Genomic DNA, 27465 nt, shown 5'->3' with positions numbered 1-27465 from the left:
CACACAACACAACATGAACCCTTTATCCGCACCACAAAACAACACACAATGTCACAACAACAATACAACATGAACCCTTCATCCGCACCACAAAACAACACACAATGTCACAACAACAATACAACATGAACCCTTCATCCGCACCACAAAACAACACACAATGTCACAACAACAATACAACATGAACCCTTCATCCGCACCACAAAACAACACACAATGTCACAACAACAACACAATACAACATGAACCCTTTATCCGCACCACAAAACAACAACACACAATACAACATGAACCCTTCATCCGCACCACAAAACAACAGCACACAATACAACACGAACCCTTCATCCGCACCACAAAACAACAGCACACAATACAACATGAAGCCATCATCCACACCACAAAACAGCACACAGTGTCACAACAGCACACAATACAACATGAACCCTTCATCCGCACCACAAAACAACAGCACACAATACAACATGAACCCATCGTCCACACCACAAAACAGCACACAATGTCACAACAACACAACATGAACCATCGTCCACACCACAAAACAACGGCAGACAATGTCATAACAACACCACAATACAACATGAACCCATCAACCACACCACAAAACAGCACACAATACAACATGAACCATCGTCCACACCACAAAACAACACACAATGTCACAACAACACCACCACAATACAACATGAACCATCGTCCACACCACAAAACAACACACAATGTCACAACAACACCACCACAATACAACATGAACCATCGTCCACACCACAAAACAACACACAATGTCACAACAACAACACAATAACACAGCACAAATCATTCTCTCCCATCAACTGACACAAGGGGGGATCGATCATAAACGTGTACATATTCAAAATAAGCCTCCACATTCTTTTCTTCCCAGTTCACACACATCACACTGCCTGTGCCATACACAATCATCCACAATGACCTCAGTGAACATACGATTCAATATTACATAATCATCACATTCTTTATTACGTTGAGCGCATACGTACATGTACAAAATGTGTGTGTGGATGCCCATACTCTCTTTTAAATGCACGTTGTGAATTTCTCTTTGGAGACAGTCAACTTGACACAGGGGCACTCGTTGAGTCTGCTCTTACACATGCATCAATAATCACATAATCGTAACAGCATACATTAGAAAAAAAAACAAGAAAATGTACATCATCAAAAATGTCTTAAAAAAAAACCACCTAAAAAAACCCCACATTTCCTCTCTGTCTTTCATGACACGCACACACTCACATGTAAGTACCAGAATCAACAGGCATCTTTCATGACACGCACACACTCACATGTAAGTACCAGAATCAACAGGCATCTTTCATGACACGCACACACTCACATGTAAGTACCAGAATCAACAGGCATCTTTCACGACATACGCACACACTCACATGTAAGTACCGAACAGGCATCTTTCATGACACGCACACACTCACATGTAAGTACCAGAATCAACAGGCATCTTTCATGACACGCACACACTCACATGTAAGTACCAGAATCAACAGGCATCTTTCATGACACGCACACACTCACATGTAAGTACCAGAATCAACAGCCATCTTTCATGACACGCACACACTCACATTAAGTACCAGAATCAACAGGCATCTTTCATGACACGCACACACTCACATTAAGTACCAGAATGAACAGCCATCTTTCATGACATACGCACACACTCACATGTAAGTACCAGAATCAACAGGCATCTTTCATGACACGCACACACTCACATGTAAGTACCAGAATGAACAGGCATAAAAATATATTCTAAAAAATCTAAAACATGATTCCCCTCCGCTTCCAACCACACAGACACACATATGCAAAAGAACAGTCATAAAAAACAAAACATGCTTTGCCTGTTCCCTACCTACATGACTGGTTAACCCATCATACGGTAAACTGGCTTGCACTGCATAGAACATTAACCCATCATATGGTAAACTGGCATGCACTGCATAGGAACATTAACCCATCATACGGTAAACTGGCTTGCACTGCATAGAACATTAACCCATCATATGGTAAACTGGCATGCACTGCATGTAACAACATCAACCCATGATATGGTGACCTGGAATGCACTGCATGTAACAACATTAACCCATCACATGGTTACCTGGCATGCACTGCATGTAACATCAACCCATCATATGGTTACCTGGCTTGCACTGCATATAACAACATCAACCCATCATATGGTTACCTGGCTTGCACTGCATATAACAACATCAACCCATCATATGGTTACCTGGCTTGCACTGCATGTAACAACATCAACCCATCACATGGTTACCTGGAATGCACTGCATGTAACAACATTAACCCATCACATGGTTACCTGGAATGCACTGCATATAACAACATCAACCCATCATATGGTTACCTGGCTTGCACTGCATATAACAACATCAACCCATCATATGGTTACCTGGGATACACTGCATGTAACAACATCAACCCATGATATGGTGACCTGGAATGCACTGCATATAACAACATCAACCCATCATATGGTTACCTGGAATGCACTGCATATAACAACATCAACCCATCATATGGTTACCTGGAATGCACTGCATATAACATTAACCCATCATATGGTTACCTGGGATACACTGCATGTAACAACATCAACCCATGATATGGTGACCTGGAATGCACTGCATGTAACAACATTAACCCATCACATGGTTACCTGGAATGCACTGCATATAACAACATCAACCCATCATATGGTGACCTGGAATGCACTGCATATAACATTAACCCATCACATGGTTACCTGGCTTGCACTGCATGTAACATCAACCCATCATATGGTTACCTGGCTTGCACTGCATATAACATTAACCTATCATATGGTTACCTGGCTTGCACTGCATATAACAACATCAACCCATCATATGGTTACCTGGCTTGCACTGCATATAACATTAACCTATCATATGGTTACCTGGAATACATTGCATGTAACAACATGAACCCATCATACTTTAAATTGCCTTGCACTGCATATAACAACATTTTTTTTTTAATCAGAAAATCGCAACAGAATCATGCAATCTCCTCTTCTTCCTCATTTTTCTTCCAAAAAGAATGACATATGTGCGTCTTTACAAATCATGAATCAATTATCTGAATGCTCAGAATTTAACCACAAGGGCCGACAGCCATGGAAAACAATGTAATAGATTACGATCAGCACCAGACACAAGTGTCAGAACATCTCTAAATAATACCTGTCTTTCCCTGATCAACAACTAACAGCATCAAAGAAACTGAGTTCCGTAAGGTTATACTATAGGAATAGTGACTGACAATAATCTGTCTCGATTGGAGTATAATAGAATGCTCTGTATATAAATAATAATAATAATAAATTAAAAAAAAATTTTTTTAAACTTTCCAAAAGTATCTATCAGTTCTCCAAGATAAATTGTGCATCCACTGGGGTGTTTGAATATTGCATGCATGTATACTGTATGTATACTGTATGTATACATGCATGCATGAATGGATGTACTTTTTCATGACTGCTATCGTTACGGCTTTATACATGTACGTAGTTATACATGCACATTGTGTCTGAACATCAGTACTTCAATTATTCCATGATATTTTTGTGAATATTTGGATTTCCATTTCTCGTTACCCTGAGGTCTGAATATAAAAAAAACGTGCTGTTTTCTCCATTTCCCACATCAGGAAAAAAAATTTTTTTTTCATCTGTTTCGTTCATTCTCACATGCAGCTTCACACACGCATGCAAACACACACACACACTTTTGCCACCAGAACTATCACCTATAAATCATAACACAAACATTGCTGCCATGAACACAGATATCAAGGCACAGTGTCAAAGCTGATGACCGAGTCAGCGGTCAAATCAGTGACTGCCACTCGTCATTCACCGGTCACAGAAAAGATGATAGTTAGACATGACACCATGACAGTGGTGAAAAGATGAACAGTTATACATCATGACACTGGTAAAAAGATGAGCAGATAGACAAGACACCATTACGATGGTAAAAAGATGAACAGTTCGACATGAAACCATGACAGTGGCAGAACATGATGAACAGTTACTACTGGTTCCAACTACTGGTTCCAGCCACTACTTGTCCCAGCCGTAGCGATGCACCATACGGTTGAAAGCATTCCTGGCCTCGTACTCCGAGTACGGCACACGCCACTTTAACCTGTCCAACGCCGCTTTGGGGTCGCTGAGAATTTCACAGCGAACATGCATCAGAACACTCTGAAAACAGAGAACAGGAAATACTGACATCATGTGGGCACCGTCAGGGTGACTTACATTTATACAGCATCCAGCACTGCCACAGTCACACTGGGAATTGTTTTCTGCTACACTCAGCACTTACCACTGTAACGCCAGCTACACTCAGCACTTACCACTGTAACGCCAGCTACACTCAGCACTTACCACTGTAACGCCAGCTACACTCAGCACTTACCACTGTAACGCCAGCTACACTCAGCACTTACCACTGTAACGCCAGCTACACTCAGCACTTACCACTGTAACGCCAGCTACTCCACACTGCAGTCGTCACACACACAATTTTATTTGCTACAGTGGAGTGATGGCCTAGAGGTAACGCGTCCACCTAGGAAGCGAGATAATCTGAGTGCGCTGGTTCGAATCACGGCTGAGCCGCCGATATTTTCTCCCCCTCCACTAGACTTTGAGTGGTGGTCTGGATGCTACTCATTCGGATGAGACGATAAACCAAGGTCCCGTGTGCAGCATGCACTTAGTGCACGTAAAAGAACCCATGGCAACAAAAGGGTTGTTCCTGGAAAAGTTCTGTAGAAAAATCCCCTTTGATAGGAATTAATAAAACTGCACGCGGGAAAAAATACAAAAAAAAATAAAAAGGGTGGCGCTGTAGTGTAGCAATGCACTCTCCCTGGGGAGAGCAGCCTGAATTTCACACAGAGAAATCTATTGTGATCGAAAGAAATACAAAAATATACTTAGCACTTATCAGACACACTCCGCATTGCAACACTGTGATGCAACACCCACCTCTATGTCATTGGTCGGCTGCCAGCCTGATTTCGTCAGCATCTGCATGCAGATACTGCCTCCAATGGTCACATGCCCTGCACACACACATCAACACACACACTGTACACACAGTGTACATATCTGTACAGAGACTGCCTACAATGGTCACACACACACACTGTACATATCTATACAGAGACTGGCTCCAATGGTCACACACACACACACACACACACACACACTGTACCTATCTATACAGAGACTGCCTCCAACAGGTATATGCCCTGCACACGCACACACACCACAGACAACAGGGAGAGGCGTGACCACAGACAGACAGACAGGGAGAGGCGTGACCACAGACAGACAGACAGGGAGAGGTGACAGACAGACAGGGAGAGGTGTGGCCACAGACAGACAGACAGGGAGAGGTGTGACCACAGACAGACAGACAGACAGGGAGAGGTGTGACCACAGACAGACAGGCAGGGAGAGGTGTGACCACAGACAGACAGACAGACAGGGAGAGGTGTGGCCACAGACAGACAGGCAGGGAGAGGTGTGACCACAGACAGACAGACAGACAGGGAGAGGTGTGACCACAGACAGACAGACAGGGAGAGGTGTGACCACAGACAGACAGACAGACAGGGAGAGGTGTGACCACAGACAGACAGACAGACAGGGAGAGGTGTGACCACAGACAGACAGACAGGGAGAGGTGTGACCACAGACAGACAGACAGGGAGAGGTGTGACCACAGACAGACAGGCAGGGAGAGGTGTGACCACAGACAGACAGACAGACAGGCAGGGAGAGGTGTGGCCACAGACAGACAGACAGGGAGAGGTGTGACCACAGACAGACAGACAGGGAGAGGTGTGGCCACAGACAGACAGACAGGGAGAGGTGTGGCCACAGACAGACAGACAGGGAGAGGTGTGACCACAGACAGACAGGCAGGGAGAGGTGTGACCACAGACAGACAGACAGACAGGGAGAGGTGTGACCACAGACAGACAGACAGACAGACAGGGAGAGGTGTGACCACAGACAGACAGACAGACAGACAGGGAGAGGCGTGACCACAGACAGACAGACAGGGAGAGGCGTGACCACAGACAGACAGGCAGGGAGAGGTGTGACCACAGACAGACAGGGAGAGGCGTGACCACAGACAGACAGACAGGGAGAGGCGTGACCACAGACAGACAGGCAGGGAGAGGTGTGACCACAGACAGACAGACAGACAGGGAGAGGTGTGACCACAGACAGACAGACAACAGGGAGAGGTGTGACCACAGACAGACAGACAGGGAGAGGTGTGACCACAGACAGACAGGCAGGGAGAGGTGTGACCACAGACAGACAGACAGACAGGGAGAGGTGTGACCACAGACAGACAGACAACAGGGAGAGGTGTGACCACAGACAGACAGACAGGGAGAGGTGTGACCACAGACAGACAGGCAGGGAGAGGTGTGACCACAGACAGACAGACAGACAGGGAGAGGTGTGACCACAGACAGACAGACAGGGAGAGGCGTGACCACAGACAGACAGGCAGGGAGAGGTGTGACCACAGACAGACAGACAGGGAGAGGTGTGACCACAGACAGACAGACAGACAGGGAGAGGTGTGACCACAGACAGACAGGGAGAGGCGTGACCACAGACAGACAGGCAGGGAGAGGTGTGACCACAGACAGACAGGGAGAGGCGTGACCACAGACAGACAGACAGGGAGAGGCGTGACCACAGACAGACAGACAGGGAGAGGTGTGACCACAGACAGACAGGGAGAGGCGTGACCACAGACAGACAGACAGGGAGAGGCGTGACCACAGACAGACAGACAGGGAGAGGTGTGACCACAGACAGACAGACAGGGAGAGGTGTGACCACAGACAGACAGACAGACAGGGAGAGGTGTGACCACAGACAGACAGACAGGGAGAGGCGTGACACAGACAGACAGATAGGGAGAGGCGTGACCACAGACAGACAGACAGGGAGAGGCGTGACCACAGACAGACAGACAGGGAGAGGCGTGACACAGACAGGCAGGGAGAGGCGTGACACAGACAGGCAGGGAGAGGCGTGACCACAGACAGACAGGCAGGGAGAGGTGTGACCACAGACAGACAGGGAGAGGTGTGACCACAGACAGACAGACAGGGAGAGGTGTGACCACAGACAGGGAGAGGCGTGACCACAGACAGACAGGCAGGGAGAGGTGTGACCACAGACAGACAGGGAGAGGTGTGACCACAGACAGACAGACAGACAGGGAGAGGTGTGACCACAGACAGACAGACAGGGAGAGGCGTGACACAGACAGGCAGGGAGAGGCGTGACCACAGACAGACAGACAGGGAGAGGCGTGACACAGACAGACAGACAGACAGGGAGAGGTGTGGCCACAGACAGACAGACAGGGAGAGGTGTGACCACAGACAGACAGACAGACAGGGAGAGGTGTGGCCACAGACAGACAGACAGGGAGAGGTGTGACCACAGACAGACAGACAGGGAGAGGCGTGACCACAGACAGACAGACAGGGAGAGGTGTGACCACAGACAGACAGACAGGGAGAGGTGTGACCACAGACAGACAGACAGGGAGAGGCGTGACACAGACAGGCAGGGAGAGGCGTGACCACAGACAGACAGACAGGGAGAGGCGTGACACAGACAGACAGACAGACAGGGAGAGGTGTGGCCACAGACAGACAGACAGGGAGAGGTGTGACCACAGACAGACAGACAGACAGGGAGAGGTGTGGCCACAGACAGACAGGGAGAGGTGTGACCACAGACAGACAGACAGGGAGAGGCGTGACCACAGACAGACAGACAGGGAGAGGTGTGACCACAGACAGACAGACAGGGAGAGGCGTGACACAGACAGACAGACAGACAGGGAGAGGTGTGACCACAGACAGACAGACAGGGAGAGGTGTGACCACAGACAGACAGACAGGGAGAGGTGTGACCACAGACAGACAGACAGACAGGGAGAGGTGTGACCACAGACAGACAGACAGGGAGAGGTGTGACCACAGACAGACAGGGAGAGGTGTGACCACAGACAGACAGACAGGGAGAGGTGTGACCACAGACAGACAGACAACAGGGAGAGGCGTGACCACAGACAGACAGACAGACAGGGAGAGGTGTGACCACAGACAGACAGGCAGGGAGAGGTGTGGCCACAGACAGACAGACAACAGGGAGAGGCGTGACCACAGACAGACAGACAGGGAGAGGTGTGGCCACAGACAGACAACAGGGAGAGGCGTGACCAAACAGACAGGGAGAGGTGTGACAGACAGGGAGAGGCGTGACACAGACAGGGAGAGGCGTGACAGACAGGGAGAGGTGTGACCACAGACAGACAGACAACAGGGAGAGGCGTGACCACAGACAGACAGACAACAGGGAGAGGCGTGACCACAGACAGACAGACAGGGAGAGGTGTGGCCACAGACAGACAACAGGGAGAGGCGTGACCAGACAGACAGGGAGAGGTGTGACAGACAGGGAGAGGCGTGACACAGACAGGGAGAGGCGTGACAGACAGGGAGAGGTGTGACCACAGACAGACAGACAACAGGGAGAGGCGTGACCACAGACAGACAGACAACAGGGAGAGGCGTGACCACAGACAGACAGACAGGGAGAGGTGTGGCCACAGACAGACAACAGGGAGAGGCGTGACCAGACAGACAGGGAGAGGTGTGACAGACAGGGAGAGGCGTGACACAGACAGGGAGAGGCGTGACAGACAGGGAGAGGCGTGACAGACATGGAGAGGCGTGACACAGACAGACAGACAGGGAGAGGCGTGACAGACAGGGAGAGGCGTGACACAGACAGGGAGAGGCGTGACACAGACAGACAGGGAGAGGTGTGACAGACAGGGAGAGGCGTGACAGCACAGACAGGGAGAGGCGTGACAGCACAGACAGACAGACAGACAGACAGGGAGAGGCGTGACACAGACAGACAGACAGGGAGAGGCGTGACCACAGACAGACAGACAGGGAGAGGCGTGACCACAGACAGACAGACAGACAGGGAGAGGTGTGACCACAGACAGACAGACAGGGAGAGGTGTGACCACAGACAGACAGACAGACAGGGAGAGGCGTGACCACAGACAGACAGACAGACAGGGAGAGGCGTGACACAGACAGACAGGGAGAGGCGTGACAGACAGGGAGAGGCGTGACAGACAGGGAGAGGCGTGACCACAGACAGACAGACAGGGAGAGGCGTGACAGACAGGGAGAGGCGTGACAGACAGGGAGAGGCGTGACACAGACAGACAGGGAGAGGTGTGACAGACAGGGAGAGGTGTGACCACAGACAGGGAGAGGTGTGACAGACAGGGAGAGGCGTGACAGACAGGGAGAGGCGTGACAGACAGGGAGAGGTGTGACAGACAGGGAGAGGTGACAGACAGGGAGAGGCGTGACCACAGACAGACAGGGAGAGGCGTGACAGACAGGGAGAGGCGTGACAGACAGGGAGAGGCGTGACACAGACAGACAGGGAGAGGTGTGACACAGACAGACAGGGAGAGGCGTGACCACAGACAGACAGGGAGAGGCGTGACAGACAGGGAGAGGCGTGACACAGACAGACAGGGAGAGGCGTGACAGACAGGGAGAGGCGTGACAGACAGGGAGAGGTGTGACAGTGTGACAGACAGGGAGAGGCGTGACAGACAGGGAGAGGTGTGACAGAGACAGACAGGGAGAGGTGTGACAGACAGGGAGAGGTGTGACAGTGTGACAGACAGGGAGAGGCGTGACAGACAGGGAGAGGTGTGACAGACAGGGAGAGGCGTGACAGTGTGACAGACAGGGAGAGGCGTGACAGACAGGGAGAGGCGTGACAGTGTGACAGACAGGGAGAGGCGTGGCAGACAGGGAGAGGCGTGACAGACAGGGAGAGGCGTGACAGAGTGACAGACAGGGAGAGGCGTGACAGACAGGGAGAGGTGTGACAGACAGGGAGAGGCGTGACAGAGACAGACAGGGAGAGGCGTGACAGAGAGAGGTGTGACAGACAGGGAGAGGTGTGACAGACAGGGAGAGGTGTGACAGAGACAGACAGGGAGAGGCGTGACAGAGAGAGGTGTGACAGACAGGGAGAGGTGTGACAGACAGGGAGAGGCGTGGCACAGACAGACAGGGAGAGGCGTGGCACAGACAGACAGGGAGAGGCGTAACAGACAGGGAGAGGCGTGACAGACAGGGAGAGGCGTGACAGACAGGGAGAGGCGTGACAGACAGGGAGAGGCGTGACAGACAGGGAGAGGTGTGACAGACAGGGAGAGGCGTGGCAGACAGGGAGAGGCGTGGCCACCTGTGAGGAACCTGAAGCGGGGCCGGATGACTCGCAGGAAGGGGGGGCTGACGGGGTAGTCAGGTGGGAACTGCATCTCCATCTGTATGGCTGCCTGTAACACCACACACTTACACTGTTACTGAATGAATGTAACACCACACACTTACACTGTTACTGAATGAATGTAACACCACACACTTACACTGTTACTGACTGAATGTAACACCACAGTTACACTGTTACTGACTGAATGTAACACCACACACTTACACTGTTACTGACTGAATGTAACACCACACAGTTGCACTGTTACTGACTGAATGTAACACCACACACTTACACTGTTACTGAATGAATGTAACACCCACACAGTTACACTGTTACTGAATGAATGTAACACCACACACTTACACTGTTACTGACTGAATGTAACACCACACAGTTACACTGTTACTGACTGAATGTAACACCACACACTTACACTGTTACTGACTGAATGTAACACCACACAGTTACACTGTTACTGACTGAATGTAACACCACAGTTACACTGTTACTGACTGAATGTAACACCACACACTTACACTGTTACTGACTGAATGTAACACCACACAGTTGCACTGTTACTGACTGAATGTAACACCACAGTTACACTGTTACTGACTGAATGTAACACCACACACTTACACTGTTACTGAATGAATGTAACACCCACACAGTTACACTGATACTGAATGAATGTAACACCACACAGTTACACTGTGTGTACATGTCATTAACACTCACATGGTTATATTGTGTGTGCACGACTCCAACACACAAAGTTATGTTGTGTACATGAAAGTAACACTCACAAAGTTAAACAGTGTGAACATGACTGTGACATCCACTGTTACACTGTTACTGACACAGTGTGAACATGACTGTGACATCCACTGTTACACTGTTACTGACACAGTGTGAACATGACTGTGATATCCACTGTTACACTGTTACTAACACAGTGTGAACATGACTGTGACATCCACTGTTACTGACACAGTGTGAACATGACTGTGATATCCACTGTTACACTGTTACTGACACAGTGTGAACATGACTGTGACATCCACTGTTACTAACACAGTGTGAACATGACTGTGACATCCACTGTTACACTGTTACAAACATAGTGTGAACATGACTGTGATATCCACTGTTACACACACAGTGTGAACATGACTGTGACATCCACTGTTACACACACAGTGTGAACATGACTGTGACATCCACTGTTACACTGTTACTGACACAGTGTGAACATGACTGTGATATCCAGTATTACTGACACAGTGTGAACATGACTGTGATATCCAGTATTACTGACACAGTGTGAACATGACTGTGACATCCACTGTTACAAACACTGTGAACATGACTGTGATATCCACTGTTACTAACACAGTGTGAACATGACTGTGACATCCACTGTTACACACACAGTGTGAACATGACTGTGACATCCACTGTTACACTGTTACTAACACAGTGTGAACATGACTGTGACATCCACTGTTACTAACACAGTGTGAACATGACTGTGACATCCACTGTTACTAACACAGTGTGAACATGACTGTGATATCCACTGTTACACTGTTACTAACACAGTGTGAACATGACTGTGACATCCACTGTTACAAACACAGTGTGAACATGACTGTGACATCCACTGTTACACTGTTACTAACACAGTGTGAACGTGACTCTAACACCCACACAGTTACACTGTTACTGAGAAGTTCTGATATATCATCAGTGTTTGTGTACATGACTAACATCTACACAGAGATGCTGAAAAATATATCATGACACTGAAAATGTGGAGAGAGGTGTGAAGTGTGGTGTGGACAGGTGTTTTGTGGTGTGGACAGGTGTTTAGAGAGGTGTGAAGTGTGGTGTGGACAGGTGTTTAGAGAGGTGTGAAGTGTGGTGTGGACAGGTGTTTAGAGAGGTGTGAAGTGTGGTGTGGACAGGTGTGAAGTGTGGTGTGGACAGGTGTTTAGAGAGGTGTGAAGTGTGGTGTGGACAGGTGTTTAGAGAGGTGTGAAGTGTGGTGTGGACAGGTGTTTAGAGAGGTGTGAAGTGTGGTGTGGACAGGTGTTTAGAGAGGTGTGAAGTGTGGTGTGGACAGGTGTGAAGTTTGGTGTGGACAGGTGAAGTGTGAGTGAGCACCTCCTTCCTGGTCAGCTGAGCGTAGGACTTGAGGTCTTTGCCCAGCTTACAGTCCTTTGGGATGTCCAGCAGCTTCACTGTCTGTAACACATCACATCACACCATGTATCACATTGTATCACATCACATCACACCATGTATCACATTGTATCACATCACACCATGTTTCACACCGCATCACATCACACCCTGTTTCACACTGCATCACATCACACACCACAACATGTTTCACAGTTTCACATCACACCATGTTTCACATTGTATCGCACAACACATCACACCATGTTTCACATTGTATCACACAACACATCACACCATGTTTCACATTGTATCGCACAACACATCACACCATGTTTCACATTGTATCACACAACACATCACGCCCTGTTTCGCACTGTATAACATGACACCATGTTTCACATTCATGATTGTATCGCTCAACAAATCACACCATGTTTCACATTTCAAAACACATCACACCATGTTTCACATTTCAAAACACATCACACCATGTTTCACATTGTATCGCACAACACATCACGCCCTGTTTCGCACTGTATAACATCACACCATGTTTCACATTTCAAAACACATCACACCATGTTTCACATTTCAAAACACATCACACCATGTTTCACAGACACTACACAACACACCTCAATCTATGTGACTGTACACATCAAACACTACACTACACTACACACCTCAATGTATGTGACTGTACACATCAAACACTACACTACACTACACACCTCAATCTATGTGACTGTACACATCAAACACTACACTACACTACACTACACAACACACCTCAATCTATGTGACTGTACACATCAAACACTACACTACACTACACAACACACCTCAATCTATGTGACTGTACACATCAAACACTACACTACACTACACAACACACCTCAATCTATGTGACTGTACACATCAAACACTACACTACACTACACTACACAACACACCTCAATCTATGTGACTGTACACATCAAACACTACACTACACTACACTACACAACACACCTCAATCTATGTGACTGTACACATCAAACACTACACTACACTACACAACACACCTCAATCTATGTGACTGTACACATCAAACACTACACTACACTACACAACACAACACACCTCAATCTATGTGACTGTACACATCAAACATTACACTACACTACACAACACACCTCAATCTATGTGACTACACATCAAACACTACACTACACACCTCAATCTATGTGACTGTACACATCAAACACTACACTACACTACACACCTCAATCTATGTGACTGTACACATCAAACACTACACTACACTACACTACACACCTCAATCTATGTGACTGTACACATCAAACACTACACTACACTACACTACACACCTCAATCTATGTGACTGTACACATCAAACACTACACTACACACCTCAATCTATGTGACTGTACACATCAAACACTACACTACACTACACAACACACCTCAATCTATGTGACTGTACACATCAAACACTACACTACACTACACTACACACCTCAATCTATGTGACTGTACACATCAAACACTACACTACACTACACTACACAACACACCTCAATCTATGTGACTGTACACATCAAACACTACACTACACTACACAACACACCTCAATCTATGTGACTGTACACATCAAACACTACACTACACTACACAACACACCTCAATCTATGTGACTGTACACATCAAACACTACACTACACTACACTACACAACACACCTCAATCTATGTGACTGTACACATCAAACACTACACTACACTACACAACACACCTCAATCTATTTGACTGTGCACATTAAACACAACACAACACAACACAACACACCTCATTCTCACTGACCGTACACATTACAACACAACACACCTTTCCTGTGACTATTATTACACATCACACACAACACATGTGAACGCATGACGACAGCAAAACGATCAACAGGCATGGTGCACCTACCCATTTGAAGAGGTTGCCGTTTTTGGGGCAGGCTGTAAAGCCGTACTTGGACCCAGCCTTGGCCAGGGATCGCATGTCTGAAACAGCACCGAGCTCAGTGAACACTTCGCCATACCTTGGTTATGTTGGACAAATGAACATACAGACAGCATTATGTTATTGCATTGTATTGCATTACTCCTTTTTTTGTCACAACAGATTTCTCCGTGTGAAATTTGGGATGCTTTATGAGGGAGAGCTCGTCGCTACATTGAGCGAGCCACCCTGTTTTTTGTGTGTATGTTTCCTGCCCGCAATTTTATTTGTTGTTCCAGATGTGAGAGAAGCAGCAAAGAGGAAAGAACACAGGTTCTCGTATTGACACAAGGAAGTTTCAGAAGGTAACAGTCAGAGGAGCAGAGAGATGTGGAGGGAGTGTAAGTACTGACAAGGTCAGAAAGCAAGGTAGGTCCTACGGAGTGGAAAGCAGAACAGCAGAGATATGAAACTTTGTACTGAAATCTCACTTCAGGAGGAGCATGTGTAGAGATGGAGGTGGGCAGAAATGTGATCAGTACGTGGGACTCTGAGAGGCAGACAGGCGGCACTGTTTTCAAGTTTCGAGTTTGCTGAGAAGATTGTGTGGACAGCCTGTGAGAAGAGAATTCTAGTAGTTGATCCGTGACAGCACAATAGCAGAAAAAAGAGTTTTTGTAGTTTCAACAGAAAGGTACTGACATATAGAGTTAATCCATTATGGGAAGAACCCACCCCTAACAAGAAGATGATATAAGGAGAACCCGCCTCAAACAGGGAGATGTTACAGGAAGAACCTGCCTCAAACAGGGAGATGTTACAGGAAGAACCTCCCTCAAACAGGGGGACGTTACAGGAAGAACCTCCCTCAAACAGGGGGACGTTACAGGAAGAACCTCCCTCAAACAGGGGGATGTTACAGGAAGAACCTCCCTCAAACAGGGGGACGTTACAGGAAGAACCTCCCTCAAACAGGGGGATGTTACAGGAAGACCTCCCTCAAACAGGGAGATGTTACAGGAAGAACCTCCCTCAAACAGGGAGATGTTACAGGAAGAACCTCCCTCAAACAGGGAGATGTTACAGGAAGAACCTCCCTCAAACAGGGAGATGTTATAAAGAGAACCTCCCTCAAACAGGGAGATGTTACAGGAAGAACCTCCCTCAAACAGGGAGATGTTACAGGAAGAACCTGCCTCAAGCAGGGAGATGTTACAGGAAGAACCTCCCTCAAGCAGGGAGATGTTACAGGAAGAACCTCCCTCAAACAGGGAGATGTTACAGGAAGAACCTCCCTCAAACACGGGGATGTTACAGGAAGAACCTCCCTCAAACAGGGAGATGTTATGGGAAGAACCAACCTCAAACAGAGTAGTGTTAAATGAAGAACCCATTTCAAACAGTGGGATGTTCTGGGAGAACCTACCTCCAAAAGGGAGCCTGTAGGAGAACCTTCCTCAAACAGGAAGATGTCATAGGAGAACTGACCTAAAACAGAGAGGTATCACAGAGACAAAACACATCCAAAAGGGAAATGTTATCCGAAAAACCTAACTCCAACATGAAGATGTTATTGGAGAAACCCATCTCAAACAGGGAGAAGTGATATACGAAGGACCTACCTCTAGACGGGAAACACGAGGAAAGCATACCTCCAAAGCGAGACGTCACGGGCAAACCTTCCTCAAACACACAAATGTTATGTGGGAAAACCCATCTTCAACACTACAGGAAGAAGTGTCACAGGCAGTTGAACCAATCTCTGTGCACTGCTGGCTGACCATTGCTGGTGATACTGACACTTCTCTGTGCACTGCTGGTGTGATACTGACACTTCTCTGTGCACTGCTGGTGTGATACTGACACTTCTCTGTGCACTGCTGGTGTGATACTGACACTTCTCTGTGCACTGCTGGTGTGATACTGACACTTCTCTGTGCACTGCTGGTGTGATACTGACACTTCTCTGTGCACTGCTGGTGTGATACTGACACTTCTCTGTGCACTGCTGGTGTGATACTGACACTTCTCTGTGCACTGCTGGTGTGATACTGACACTTCTCTGTGCACTGCTGGTGTGATACTGACACTTCTCTGTGCACTGCTGGTGTGATACTGACACTTCTCTGTGCACTGCTGGTGTGATACTGACACTTCTCTGTGCACTGCTGGTGTGATACTGACACTTCTCTGTGCACTGCTGGTGTGATACTGACACTTCTCTGTGCACTGCTGGTGTGATACTGACACTTCTCTGTGCACTGCTGGTGTGATACTGACACTTCTCTGTGCACTGCTGGTGTGATACTGACACTTCTCTGTGCACTGCTGGTGTGATACTGACACTTCTCTGTGCACTGCTGGTGTGATACTGACACTTCTCTGTGCACTGCTGGTGTGATACTGACACTTCTCTGTGCACTGCTGGTGTGATACTGACACTTCTCTGTGCACTGCTGGTGTGATACTGACACTTCTCTGTGCACTGCTGGTGTGATACTGACACTTCTCTGTGCACTGCTGGTGTGATACTGACACTTCTCTGTGCACTGCTGGTGTGATACTGACACTTCTCTGTGCACTGCTGGTGTGATACTGACACTTCTCTGTGCACTGCTGGTGTGATACTGACACTTCTCTGTGCACTGCTGGTGTGATACTGACACTTCTCTGTGCACTGCTGGTGTGATACTGACACTTCTCTGTGCACTGCTGGTGTGATACTGACACTTCTCTGTGCACTGCTGGTGTGATACTGACACTTCTCTGTGCACTGCTGGTGTGATACTGACACTTCTCTGTGCACTGCCAGTCTAACAGTGACATCTCTCTGACCTTAACCCAAACCCTGGACATTACACACACACACACCACACAGTCTCACACACACACATACACAGAGTCACACACATACACAGAGTCTCACACACACACACACAGTTACCTGAACACAAGCGCTTCACAGTGGATGATTGGGCCTGGCCAGTTGCTCCCTGAAAGAAGGTCTCCATGGTGCTGCAATGGACAGTGATGGTCAATCACATGGTCAGTGATGGTCAGTCGCATGGTCAGTCACATGGTCACTTAGTGATGGTTAGTCTCATGGTCAGTGATGGTCAGTCACATGGTCACTTAGTGATGGTCAGTCTCATGGTCAGTGATGGTCAGTCTCATGGTCAGTGATGGTTAGTCTCACATGGTCACTTAGTGATGGTCAGTCTCACATGGTCACTTAGTGATGGTCAGTCTCATGGTCACTTAGTAATGGTCAGTCACATGGTTACTTAGTAATGGTCAGTCACATGGTCACTTAGTGATGGTCAGTCTCGTGGTTACTTAGTAATGGTCAGTCACATGGTTACTTAGTAATGGTCAGTCACATGGTCACTTAGTGATGGTCAGTCTCATTGTCACTTAGTGATGGTCAGTCTCATGGTTACTTAGTAATGGTCAGTCACATGGTCACTTAAGATAAGATAAGATAAGAATAACTTTATTATCTCCAACTGGAGAAATTTGGTCAGGTGCATTATCACAACATAGACAAGTAAACAACATGGGGACCGTAACTGTAAAAGCCAACAACAGCCCCTACAAATATTACAAAGATACAAATGTAAAAAATATCACATGCATCGTTTCATACATACATCCACATACTGCAGGTAATAACTAGTATTCTTAATGTAAAAACAGAAAGAATTAAGAAACATTATCTGAATATAATTATAAACATAGCCTACTATACTGCACATTGATTATAATAGACAGATAAGATAAGAATACAGATGAATTGCGGAAAACCACAACCAGATAATCAGCACACACCCGCACCGCACCCCCACCACCCACCCCACACACGCGGATAACTTGATTAAACAAGAGTAATAAACATATGTTCTCAAATAAAAGCATTTCATATATTCACTTTTAAAAACATTGCAATTAATTATTACATCGTAATTATTAAACAGAAATATATTTAGAATATGGACGTTAGCATTAGACATATCCATTGTACATTCATCCTGCATATTGCACATTATTCTTCCTACATATTGCACATTCGTTATAACCAATTGTCACGTTTTAAGCTCAGTGAACACACACACACACACACAACTAGAACAAGGTACAGCCTATCATGCACGGACTTTCACACGTCTCACATGAGAGTGTGTGCGCGCACACACACACACACACACAGAGTTCTCAAGAATTTAAAAGGTGGATTGAACGTGGAATAAAAGTCTTCAGAGCTCTGGATCTCAACTTAAAAGTTCTGTAGCGTTGTCCTGATGGCAATAGCTCATAATACTTTGCTAAAATATGGGTGTCGTCAGTTGCTATCTGCCTGCTTTTTTAACCACTCGACTTTCATACAGCTCTTGCATACTAGCTTGTTTCACTCCCACAATTTTACTGCATACATTCATGACATCGTTCAAAACACGCTTACTCCTCACTCCCAAACTTCCATACCAGCACATAAATGAAACTGTAAGCACGGACTCGATACAACATCGATAATAACTTTGAAGAATATTTGAATTTAAACCAACATTTCTAAGCTTCTGTAAACAAAAAATTCTAGATTGACATTTCTTATAAATGGAATCAACATTTCTGTCAAAAGTCAGCTTATTGTCTAAGATGGTCCATAAATATCTATATTCATTGACCCTCTCCACTGTTTGACCATCAATAACAAGGTCAGCTACAGGCAAGGGGTCTTTCCGAAAATCTATTAACATTTCTTTTTTTTCAATACGTTGAGATCCAGATAGTTTTTCTCACACCAGGAACAGAACTTTTTAATTTCACTGAAATAAATAGCATCAGAGTTGGACAGATCTTCAATTGCTGAATCATCAGAATATTTTATGAAAGGAGTGATGGTCAGTCACATGGTCACTTACTAGTTAGTGATGGTCAGTCTCACATGGTCACTTAGTGATGGTCAGTCACATGGTCACTTAGTGATGGTCAGTCACATGGTCACTTAGTGATGGTCAGTCACATGGTCACTTACTAGTTAGTGATGGTCAGTCACATGGTCACTTAGTGATGGTCAGTCACATGGTCACTTACTAGTTAGTGATGGTCAGTCTCACATGGTCACTTAGTGATGGTCAGTCACATGGTCACTTAGTGATGGTCAGTCACATGGTCACTTAGTGATGGTCAGTCTCATGGTCAGTGATGGTCAGTCTCACAAAGTCACATGATCACTTAGTGATGGTCAGTCTCATGGTCAGTCTCACATGGTCACTTAAAAATGGTCAGTCACATGGTCACTTAGTGATGGTCAGTCTCATGGTTACTTCGTAATGGTCAGTCACATGGTCACTTAGTGATGGTCAGTCACATGGTCACTTAGTGATGGTCAGTCTCATGGTCAGTGATGGTCAGTCTCACAAAGTCACATGATCACTTAGTGATGGTCAGTCACATGGTCACTTAGTGATGGTCAGTCTCACATGGTCACTTAGTGATGGTCAGTCACATGGTCACTTAGTGATGGTCAGTCTCATGGTCAGTCTCACATGGTCACTTAGTGATGGTCAGTCACATGGTCACTTAGTGATGGTCAGTCTCATGGTCAGTCTCACATGGTCACTTAGTGATGGTCAGTCACATGGTCACTTAGTGATGGTCAGTCTCACATGGTCACTTAGTGATGGTCAGTCACATGGTCACTTAGTGATGGTCAGTCTCATGGTCAGTCACATGGTCACTTAGTGATGGTCAGTCACATGGTCACTTAGTGATGGTCAGTCTCACATGGTCACTTAGTGATGGTCAGTCACATGGTCACTTAGTGATGGTCAGTCTCATGGTCAGTCTCACATGGTCACTTAGTGATGGTCAGTCTCACATGGAGCAGATGCAGTATAGGGGAGGGGTGATGAGGTGTAGAGGGGAACAGACCAACTGATTTGTGAATAACATTTCTCTGACACTTGGAGTCTGTTGGAAGTAAACTAATCGTAATCCTAGTGAACATAATTTTGAATGCTTAAAGAATAAATGAAATTATTACATTCAGCTGATTTTGATTTTTCTTTGAGTAAGGTAGATCTTTACTTCACCAGATGTCTTCTGCACTTACTCGTCTTCTTCCGGATTCCCGTCCTCAGGTTGTGCAGCTGCATCAGGGCCATTCTCTGCTGCATCAGGGCCATTCTCTGCTGCATCAGGGCCATTCTCTACTGCATCAGGGTCATTCTCTGCTGCATCAGGGTCATCACGGTCATTCTCAGCTGCATCAGGGTCATTCTCATCGTGAACGTCGTTGATAGTTTCACAGTCAGCATTGTCGAAGTCAAAACCATAAGCCATGTATTCTTCTTCCTCCTCTTCCTCCTCTTCATCGTCCTGGACATCATCATCGTCGTCACCATGCTCCCCTTCTTTCTGGCGGGAGGACGAGGATGTGCCTTGTGCAGCACTGCCGCCTACCTGTAAGATCCATCACACTGTATGCCACCTCTCTCCGCTGACACCTGACACACTACATGTGTACACACATATTACTGCATCATCATGTTGGATCAACAAAGATCCATCACACTGCAAGCCACCTCTCCCCGCTGACACCTGACACACTACACGTGTACACACACAATTCACTGCATCATCATGTTGGATCGACAAAGATCCATCACACTGCAAGCCACCTCTCCCCGCTGACACCTGACACACTACACGTGTACACACACAATTCACTGCATCATCATGTTGGATCGACAAAGATCCATCACACTGCATATCACCTCTCCCCGCTGCCACCTGACACACTACACGTGTACACACACAATTCACTGCATCATCATGTTGGATCGACAAAGATCCATCACACTGCAAGCCACCTCTCCCCGCTGACACCTGACACACTACACGTGTACACACACAATTCACTGCATCATCATGTTGGATCAACAAAGATCCATCACACTGTATGCCACCTCTTGCCACTGACACCTGACACTACATGTGTACACACAGATTTCACTGCATCATCATGTTGGATTGACAAAGATCCAATGCATTATGATAATGTCATCTCTCTTCTCACTGACAATGAACATACTAAACACATGTATATCCAGTTACAAAAAAAACAAAACAAAAAAACTGACACACACACTGAGAGATAAACATAAACAGAACAGTGGTAGACAGATTGTAACTGACACACACACACATACTGTGAGATAAACATAAACAGACAGAACAGTGGTAGACAGACTGTAACTGACACACACACACACATACTGTGAGATAAACATAAACAGAAAGAACAGTGGTAGACAGACTGTAACTGACACACACACTGTGAGATAAACAGAAAGAATGGCTCTCTCTCTCTCACACACACACATACACCACACACACAGACACCCACAAACTGTAAAGATAAAGAGAAATTTACATGAGATAAAGATAATTTTACAAAGTGTGTTTGACATACAGTGGCTGACAGTGACACACACACACAACACACACACACAGTGAGACAGAGAAAATTTGACAAAGGATGGCTGACACCAGTGACAAGTGGTGGTTAACAGTGACACACACACACTGTGTGACAGAGAAAAGTGGAGAGGAAGTGTGTGATGGTGGCTGACCTGAGAGAGGTGGCGTGTGACGCGGTGCAGCACTGCGTCAATGGTCAGGTCCCGCTGGGAGTCCAGCCACTCCATCACGTCCTGCAGCTGGAGCAGCATGCTCTCTTCTTTACTGCACACACTCTGTCCACACACACACACACACAACCATAAATTATACACCAGCTTTACCCCATACACCACCACACTGCCATACATATTTTATCCTATACACCCCCACTCTGTCACAGTGTCAGTGTGTCATACATATGATATCATTCATCTTTCCACCTCCACAGTCATACATATCATTTTATTCCACACAACTCCACACTGTCATACATGTATCATTTTATTCCATACACCTCCACACTGTCATGCATACATGTATCATTTTATCCCATACACCTCCACACTGTCATACATGTATCATTTTATTCTACACAACTCCACACTGTCATACATGTATCATTTTATTCCATACACCTCCACACTGTCATACATGTATCATTTTATCCCATACACCTCCACACTGTCATACATATTTTATCCCATACACCTCCACACTGTCATACATATACATGTATCATTTTATCCCATACACCTCCACACTGTCATACATGTATCATTTTATTCTACACAACTCCACACTGTCATACATGTATCATTTTATTCCATACACCTCCACACTGTCATACATGTATCATTTTATCCCATACACCTCCACACTGTCATACATATTTTATCCCATACACCTCCACACTGTCATACATATACATGTATCATTTTATCCCATACACCTCCACACTGTCATACATATCATTTTATCCCACACACCTCCACACTGTCATACATATCATTTTATCCCATACACCTCCACACTGTCATACATGTATCATTTTATCCCATACACCTCCACACTATCATACCTATCATTTTATTCCATACACCTCCACACTGTCATACATGTATCATTTTATCCCACACACCTCCACACTGTCATACATATCATTTTATCCCATACACCTCCACACTGTCATACATGTATCATTTTATCCCACACACCTCCACACTGTCATACATATCATTTTATCCCATACACCTCCACGCTGTCATACATATCATTTTATCCCATACACCTCCACACTGTCATACATATCATTTTATCCCATACACCACACTGTCATACATATCCTTTTATCCCATACACCTCCACACTGTCATACATATTTTATCCCACACACCTCCACACTGTCATACATGTATCATTTTATTCCATACACCCCCACACTGTCATACAGTACACATCCCTTTATCCCATACACCTCCACATTATCATACATGTAATGGTGTATACACATTTATCCCAAACGCTTCCACATTATCATACATGTAATGGTGTATACACATTGTATCCTGAAGGTCTAGGTCAGTTGTTTGGCAAAGATAATAGATGGTGGTGAACAACCATTTCCAAGCATTTCATTAATTATGAAGAAAATGTAACGAAATGTTTTAAGCTTAAAGATTATTTCTTATTTTTAATACACCCAAAGTCAAATTAATAGAATGCACTCCGTCAACATACTCTCACTCGCAGTCACAAGAAATCTTTTTTTTCCTCATCTATATAAATAACAAATGATGCCTGCTTTCCTTTGTCCCCGGTCCCTGGCAAGTGTTTGCAATAGGCATTCCAGCCCAAACCCATCATTTATAGAATTTATACTCTTATTTTCTCATCTTTCTATCTGAATTATAACCATCCCTTTTTAACATACAAAGAGAAACAGACTGAAAAGAAACAGAAGAAAAGAAATCCTTTTTTTTTTTTTAAATGACAGAATACACAATTTTAACTCTTTGTCTTTGTGTTCATTATAATTTCATGGTGATAGTTATCACATTATGACAATTGTTACGCAGTATGTATTGCTGTCCTTTTTTGGTTCTTGTACAAGATCTATAGACAACACTCATGAAAAAATGATGTCAACTATGTACTGGTTGATAACTTCCATGACAAGTGCTTGAGCCTGGTACTGGTCCTAGTCGGCTATGTGCATACACAATGGGGGGTTGTAGCTGTGTGTGTCTAGAATAACTCCACAGCATGCATGCTTCTCCACTCTGGTCCTGGTCAGCTATGTACATACACAATGGGGGGTTGTAGCTGTGTGTCTAGAATAACTCCACAGCAGGCATGCTTCTCCTCTTGTCCTGATCATGGTCAGCTATGTACATACACAATGGGGGGTTGTAGCTGCGTGTCTAGAATAACTCTATGGCAGGCATGCTTCTCCTCTTGTCCTGATCATGGTCAGCTATGTACATACACAATGGGGGGTTGTAGCTGCGTGTCTAGAATAACTCTATGGCAGGCATGCTTCTCCTCTTGTCCTGATCATGGTCAGCTATGTACATACACAATGGGGGGTTGTAGCTGCGTGTCTAGAATAACTCCACAGCAGGCATGCTTCTCCTCTTGTCCTGATCCTGTCAGCTATGTACATACACAATGGGGGGTTGTAGCTGCGTGTCTAGAATAACTCCACAGCAGGCATGCTTCTCCTCTTGTCCTGATCATGGTCGGCTATGTACATACACAATGGGGGGTTGTAGCTGTGTGTGTCTAGAATAACTCCACAGCAGGCATGCTTCTTCACTCTAGTCCTGTCGGCTATGTACATACACAATGGGGGGTTGTAGCTGTGTGTCTAGAATAACTCCATGGCAGGCCTGCTTCTTCACTCTAGTCCTGTCGGCTATGTACATACACAATGGGGGGTTGTAGCTGTGTGTCTAGAATAACTCCATGGCAGGCATGCTTCTTCACTCTAGTCCTGTCGGCTATGTACATACACAATGGGGGGTTGTAGCTGTGTGTCTAGAATAACTCCATGGCAGGCATGCTTCATCACTCTATACACAATGGGGGGTTGTAGCTGTGTGTCTAGAATAACTCCATGGCAGGCCTGCTTCTTCACTCTGGTCCTGTCGGCTATGTACATACACAATGGGGGGTTGTAGCTGTGTGTCTAGAATAACTCCATGGCAGGCCTGCTTCTTCACTCTGGTCCTGTCGGCTATGTACATACACAATGGGGGGTTGTAGCTGTGTGTCTAGAATAACTCCATGGCAGGCCTGCTTCTTCACTCTGGTCCTGTCGGCTATGTACATACACAATGGGGGGTTGTAGCTGTGTGTCTAGAATAACTCCATGGCAGGCATGCTTCTCCACTCTGGTCCTGTCAGCTATGTGCATACACAATGGGGGGTTGTAGCTGTGTGTGTCTAGAATAACTCCATGGCAGGCCTGCTTCTTCACTCTGGTCCTGTCGGCTATGTACATACACAATGGGGGGTTGTAGCTGTGTGTCTAGAATAACTCCATGGCAGGCATGCTTCTCCACTCTGGTCCTGTCGGCTATGTACATACACAATGGGGGGTTGTAGCTGTGTGTCTAGAATAACTCCACAGCAGGCATGCTTCTCCTCTGGTCCTGATCCTGTCGGCTATGTGCATACACAATGGGGGGGTTGTAGCTGTGTGTGTCTAGAATAACTCCACAGCAGGCATGCTTCTCCACTCTGGTCCTGGCCCTGCACCTTCGCCTGCAGCTGATCCTCACTCAAATTATTCTGGTATGCACTGCTATCATTACAGAGAATTAGTTTTGATATTGTTCTGTTATTGCGTCTGGAACCTTCTGTTATCGTTTCGGGCTGACCTCTCAACAACATTGTTGGAGACAAAGTCAGCAAATCGTCTGCCTTGGATGCGGTGTCTGTTATTCTAAATCTATTAATTCATTTAGACACCCTGCTATAGTGCGCATTCTTGAAGCTCTATGCACTTTCCAGTAGCACTAAAATCATTCACTCAAACATCCCCCCCTCAAACATACACATATTATTTGAAACATAAGTAAGAGGTAACACTAACAATTAAAAGAGATCATGCCAAATAATGAATCAAATAAAGTGTCAGATTAAAAAAAAAAAAATTAACAACATGAAATAAAGATAGCAATAACTTAGTGAAAAACAATAAAAATGTAGACAATTTAAGCACACACACTTACACACATGCATGCACACAGATAAGATTAACAAAGCAAACTAAAAGTTCTACAATATTATGTAATTAAACAGTTCTTACTAAACACTCCCCCTAGAAACTTATGTTGTATAAAATTTATGAATATGTACTGTAGGCAGTTTACACACACACACACACACACACACTCGCATGCACACACACACACTGATGAACAACCCCATGCCTCTCAGTCCTTTGTCACAATTTCTCCACTGATTCTCGTCCCGTCATATCTTTCCACACCAAAACTTACCCAGGATTCTCCTGTGCTGGGGCAGTTGATGATGAACGTGGACGGAGCATGACGATTTCCAAAAACCAGCTGTCCTTCCTCCTCATCAACAGATAGCAAATGGAATTCACTGTTGTTTTCCTGAAGCCATTGTTCCGCAGCCACTTTGGCATTCGTCAAGCTATCTGTGGCCATGACTAACAACTCTCGTTTCTCCCACAACTGGTGCCAACTGCAAGAAGCGTCACACGGTCTCCTGTTTCAAACTCAAAGCCACAAGTTTAACGGTCTCGTCCGGGATTTTTCTGAATGAAAAGTCTGCACCCCAACTTATTGTGACCACGGCCTGATCAGATCTTTACAGTTAAATGACGCTGTCAGACAGACAATGAAGTTTAACCGTTGTTCCCCACACACGCTGTGACCAGCTCGGTTTACAATGATCCATGGGACTCCACTCCGGAAGTCGAGTTGTTGTGGGAAAAAAAAAAAAAAAAAAAATCCCCAAACCCCACCATATTCAAAAAAGAAAAAGATAATGAATAAAAAATAAATAAACAATTTCGCCGTTAAAATTTATCCTGGAATTTCTGACCCGAAAAAACGAACGGGAGGAACTGTAGGCTACTTATTTGTTTTTTGGTTTTATGGCTACCAACTCGCTCGGATTGGCCGCCAACTCGCTCTGATTGGATAGTATTTTTAACACTCGGCAGCCATTTTTGTTTGGGAACACCCTTTGTTTGTGGTCGGTGATCTAAATATAGCATTCCTCATGGGTCTGCGTAAAAGAATTCTGGAACATGTTAGTGGTATCGGTTGATGGTCTCTGCCA

At 45.8% G+C, this 27465-nt stretch overlaps 1 protein-coding gene across 1 annotated transcript; it reads right to left on the bottom strand.

The window, feature by feature from the left end:
- Positions 1-2809: 2809 nt before the first annotated feature.
- Positions 2810-27077, bottom strand: LOC143276986 (uncharacterized). The gene is made up of 9 exons (XM_076581692.1): positions 26652-27077; positions 22317-22439; positions 20795-21144; positions 17627-17697; positions 14668-14744; positions 12674-12754; positions 10478-10571; positions 5120-5196; positions 2810-4327 (listed from the first exon to the last, which is right to left on the bottom strand). The coding sequence occupies exons 1-9, from the start codon at positions 26823-26825 to the stop codon at positions 4184-4186; spliced, it is 1191 nt and encodes a 396-aa protein (XP_076437807.1). The 5' UTR covers positions 26826-27077; the 3' UTR covers positions 2810-4183.
- Positions 27078-27465: the final 388 nt, after the last annotated feature.

Source organism: Babylonia areolata, chromosome 33 (genome assembly GCF_041734735.1).
Source record: "Babylonia areolata isolate BAREFJ2019XMU chromosome 33, ASM4173473v1, whole genome shotgun sequence".
In the NCBI taxonomy this organism is placed as follows: domain Eukaryota; kingdom Metazoa; phylum Mollusca; class Gastropoda; order Neogastropoda; family Buccinidae; genus Babylonia; species Babylonia areolata.
Note: the sequence above shows the minus strand (reverse complement) of the source record. Positions and strands in the feature narration are given on the sequence as shown.

Bases quoted from the DNA above. Each gene is read 5' to 3' on its own strand.
- LOC143276986 (XM_076581692.1), bottom strand. From the start codon at position 26,825: ATGGCCACAGATAGCTTGACGAATGCCAAAGTGGCTGCGGAACAATGG. The intron at 22,440-26,651 runs GTAAGTTTTGGT...GTGTGTGGACAG, and splicing joins CCAGCACAGGAGAATCCTGG to AGTGTGTGCAGTAAAGAAGA. The intron at 17,698-20,794 runs GTAAGTGCAGAA...TGTCCATTGCAG, and splicing joins GGGAATCCGGAAGAAGACGA to CACCATGGAGACCTTCTTTC.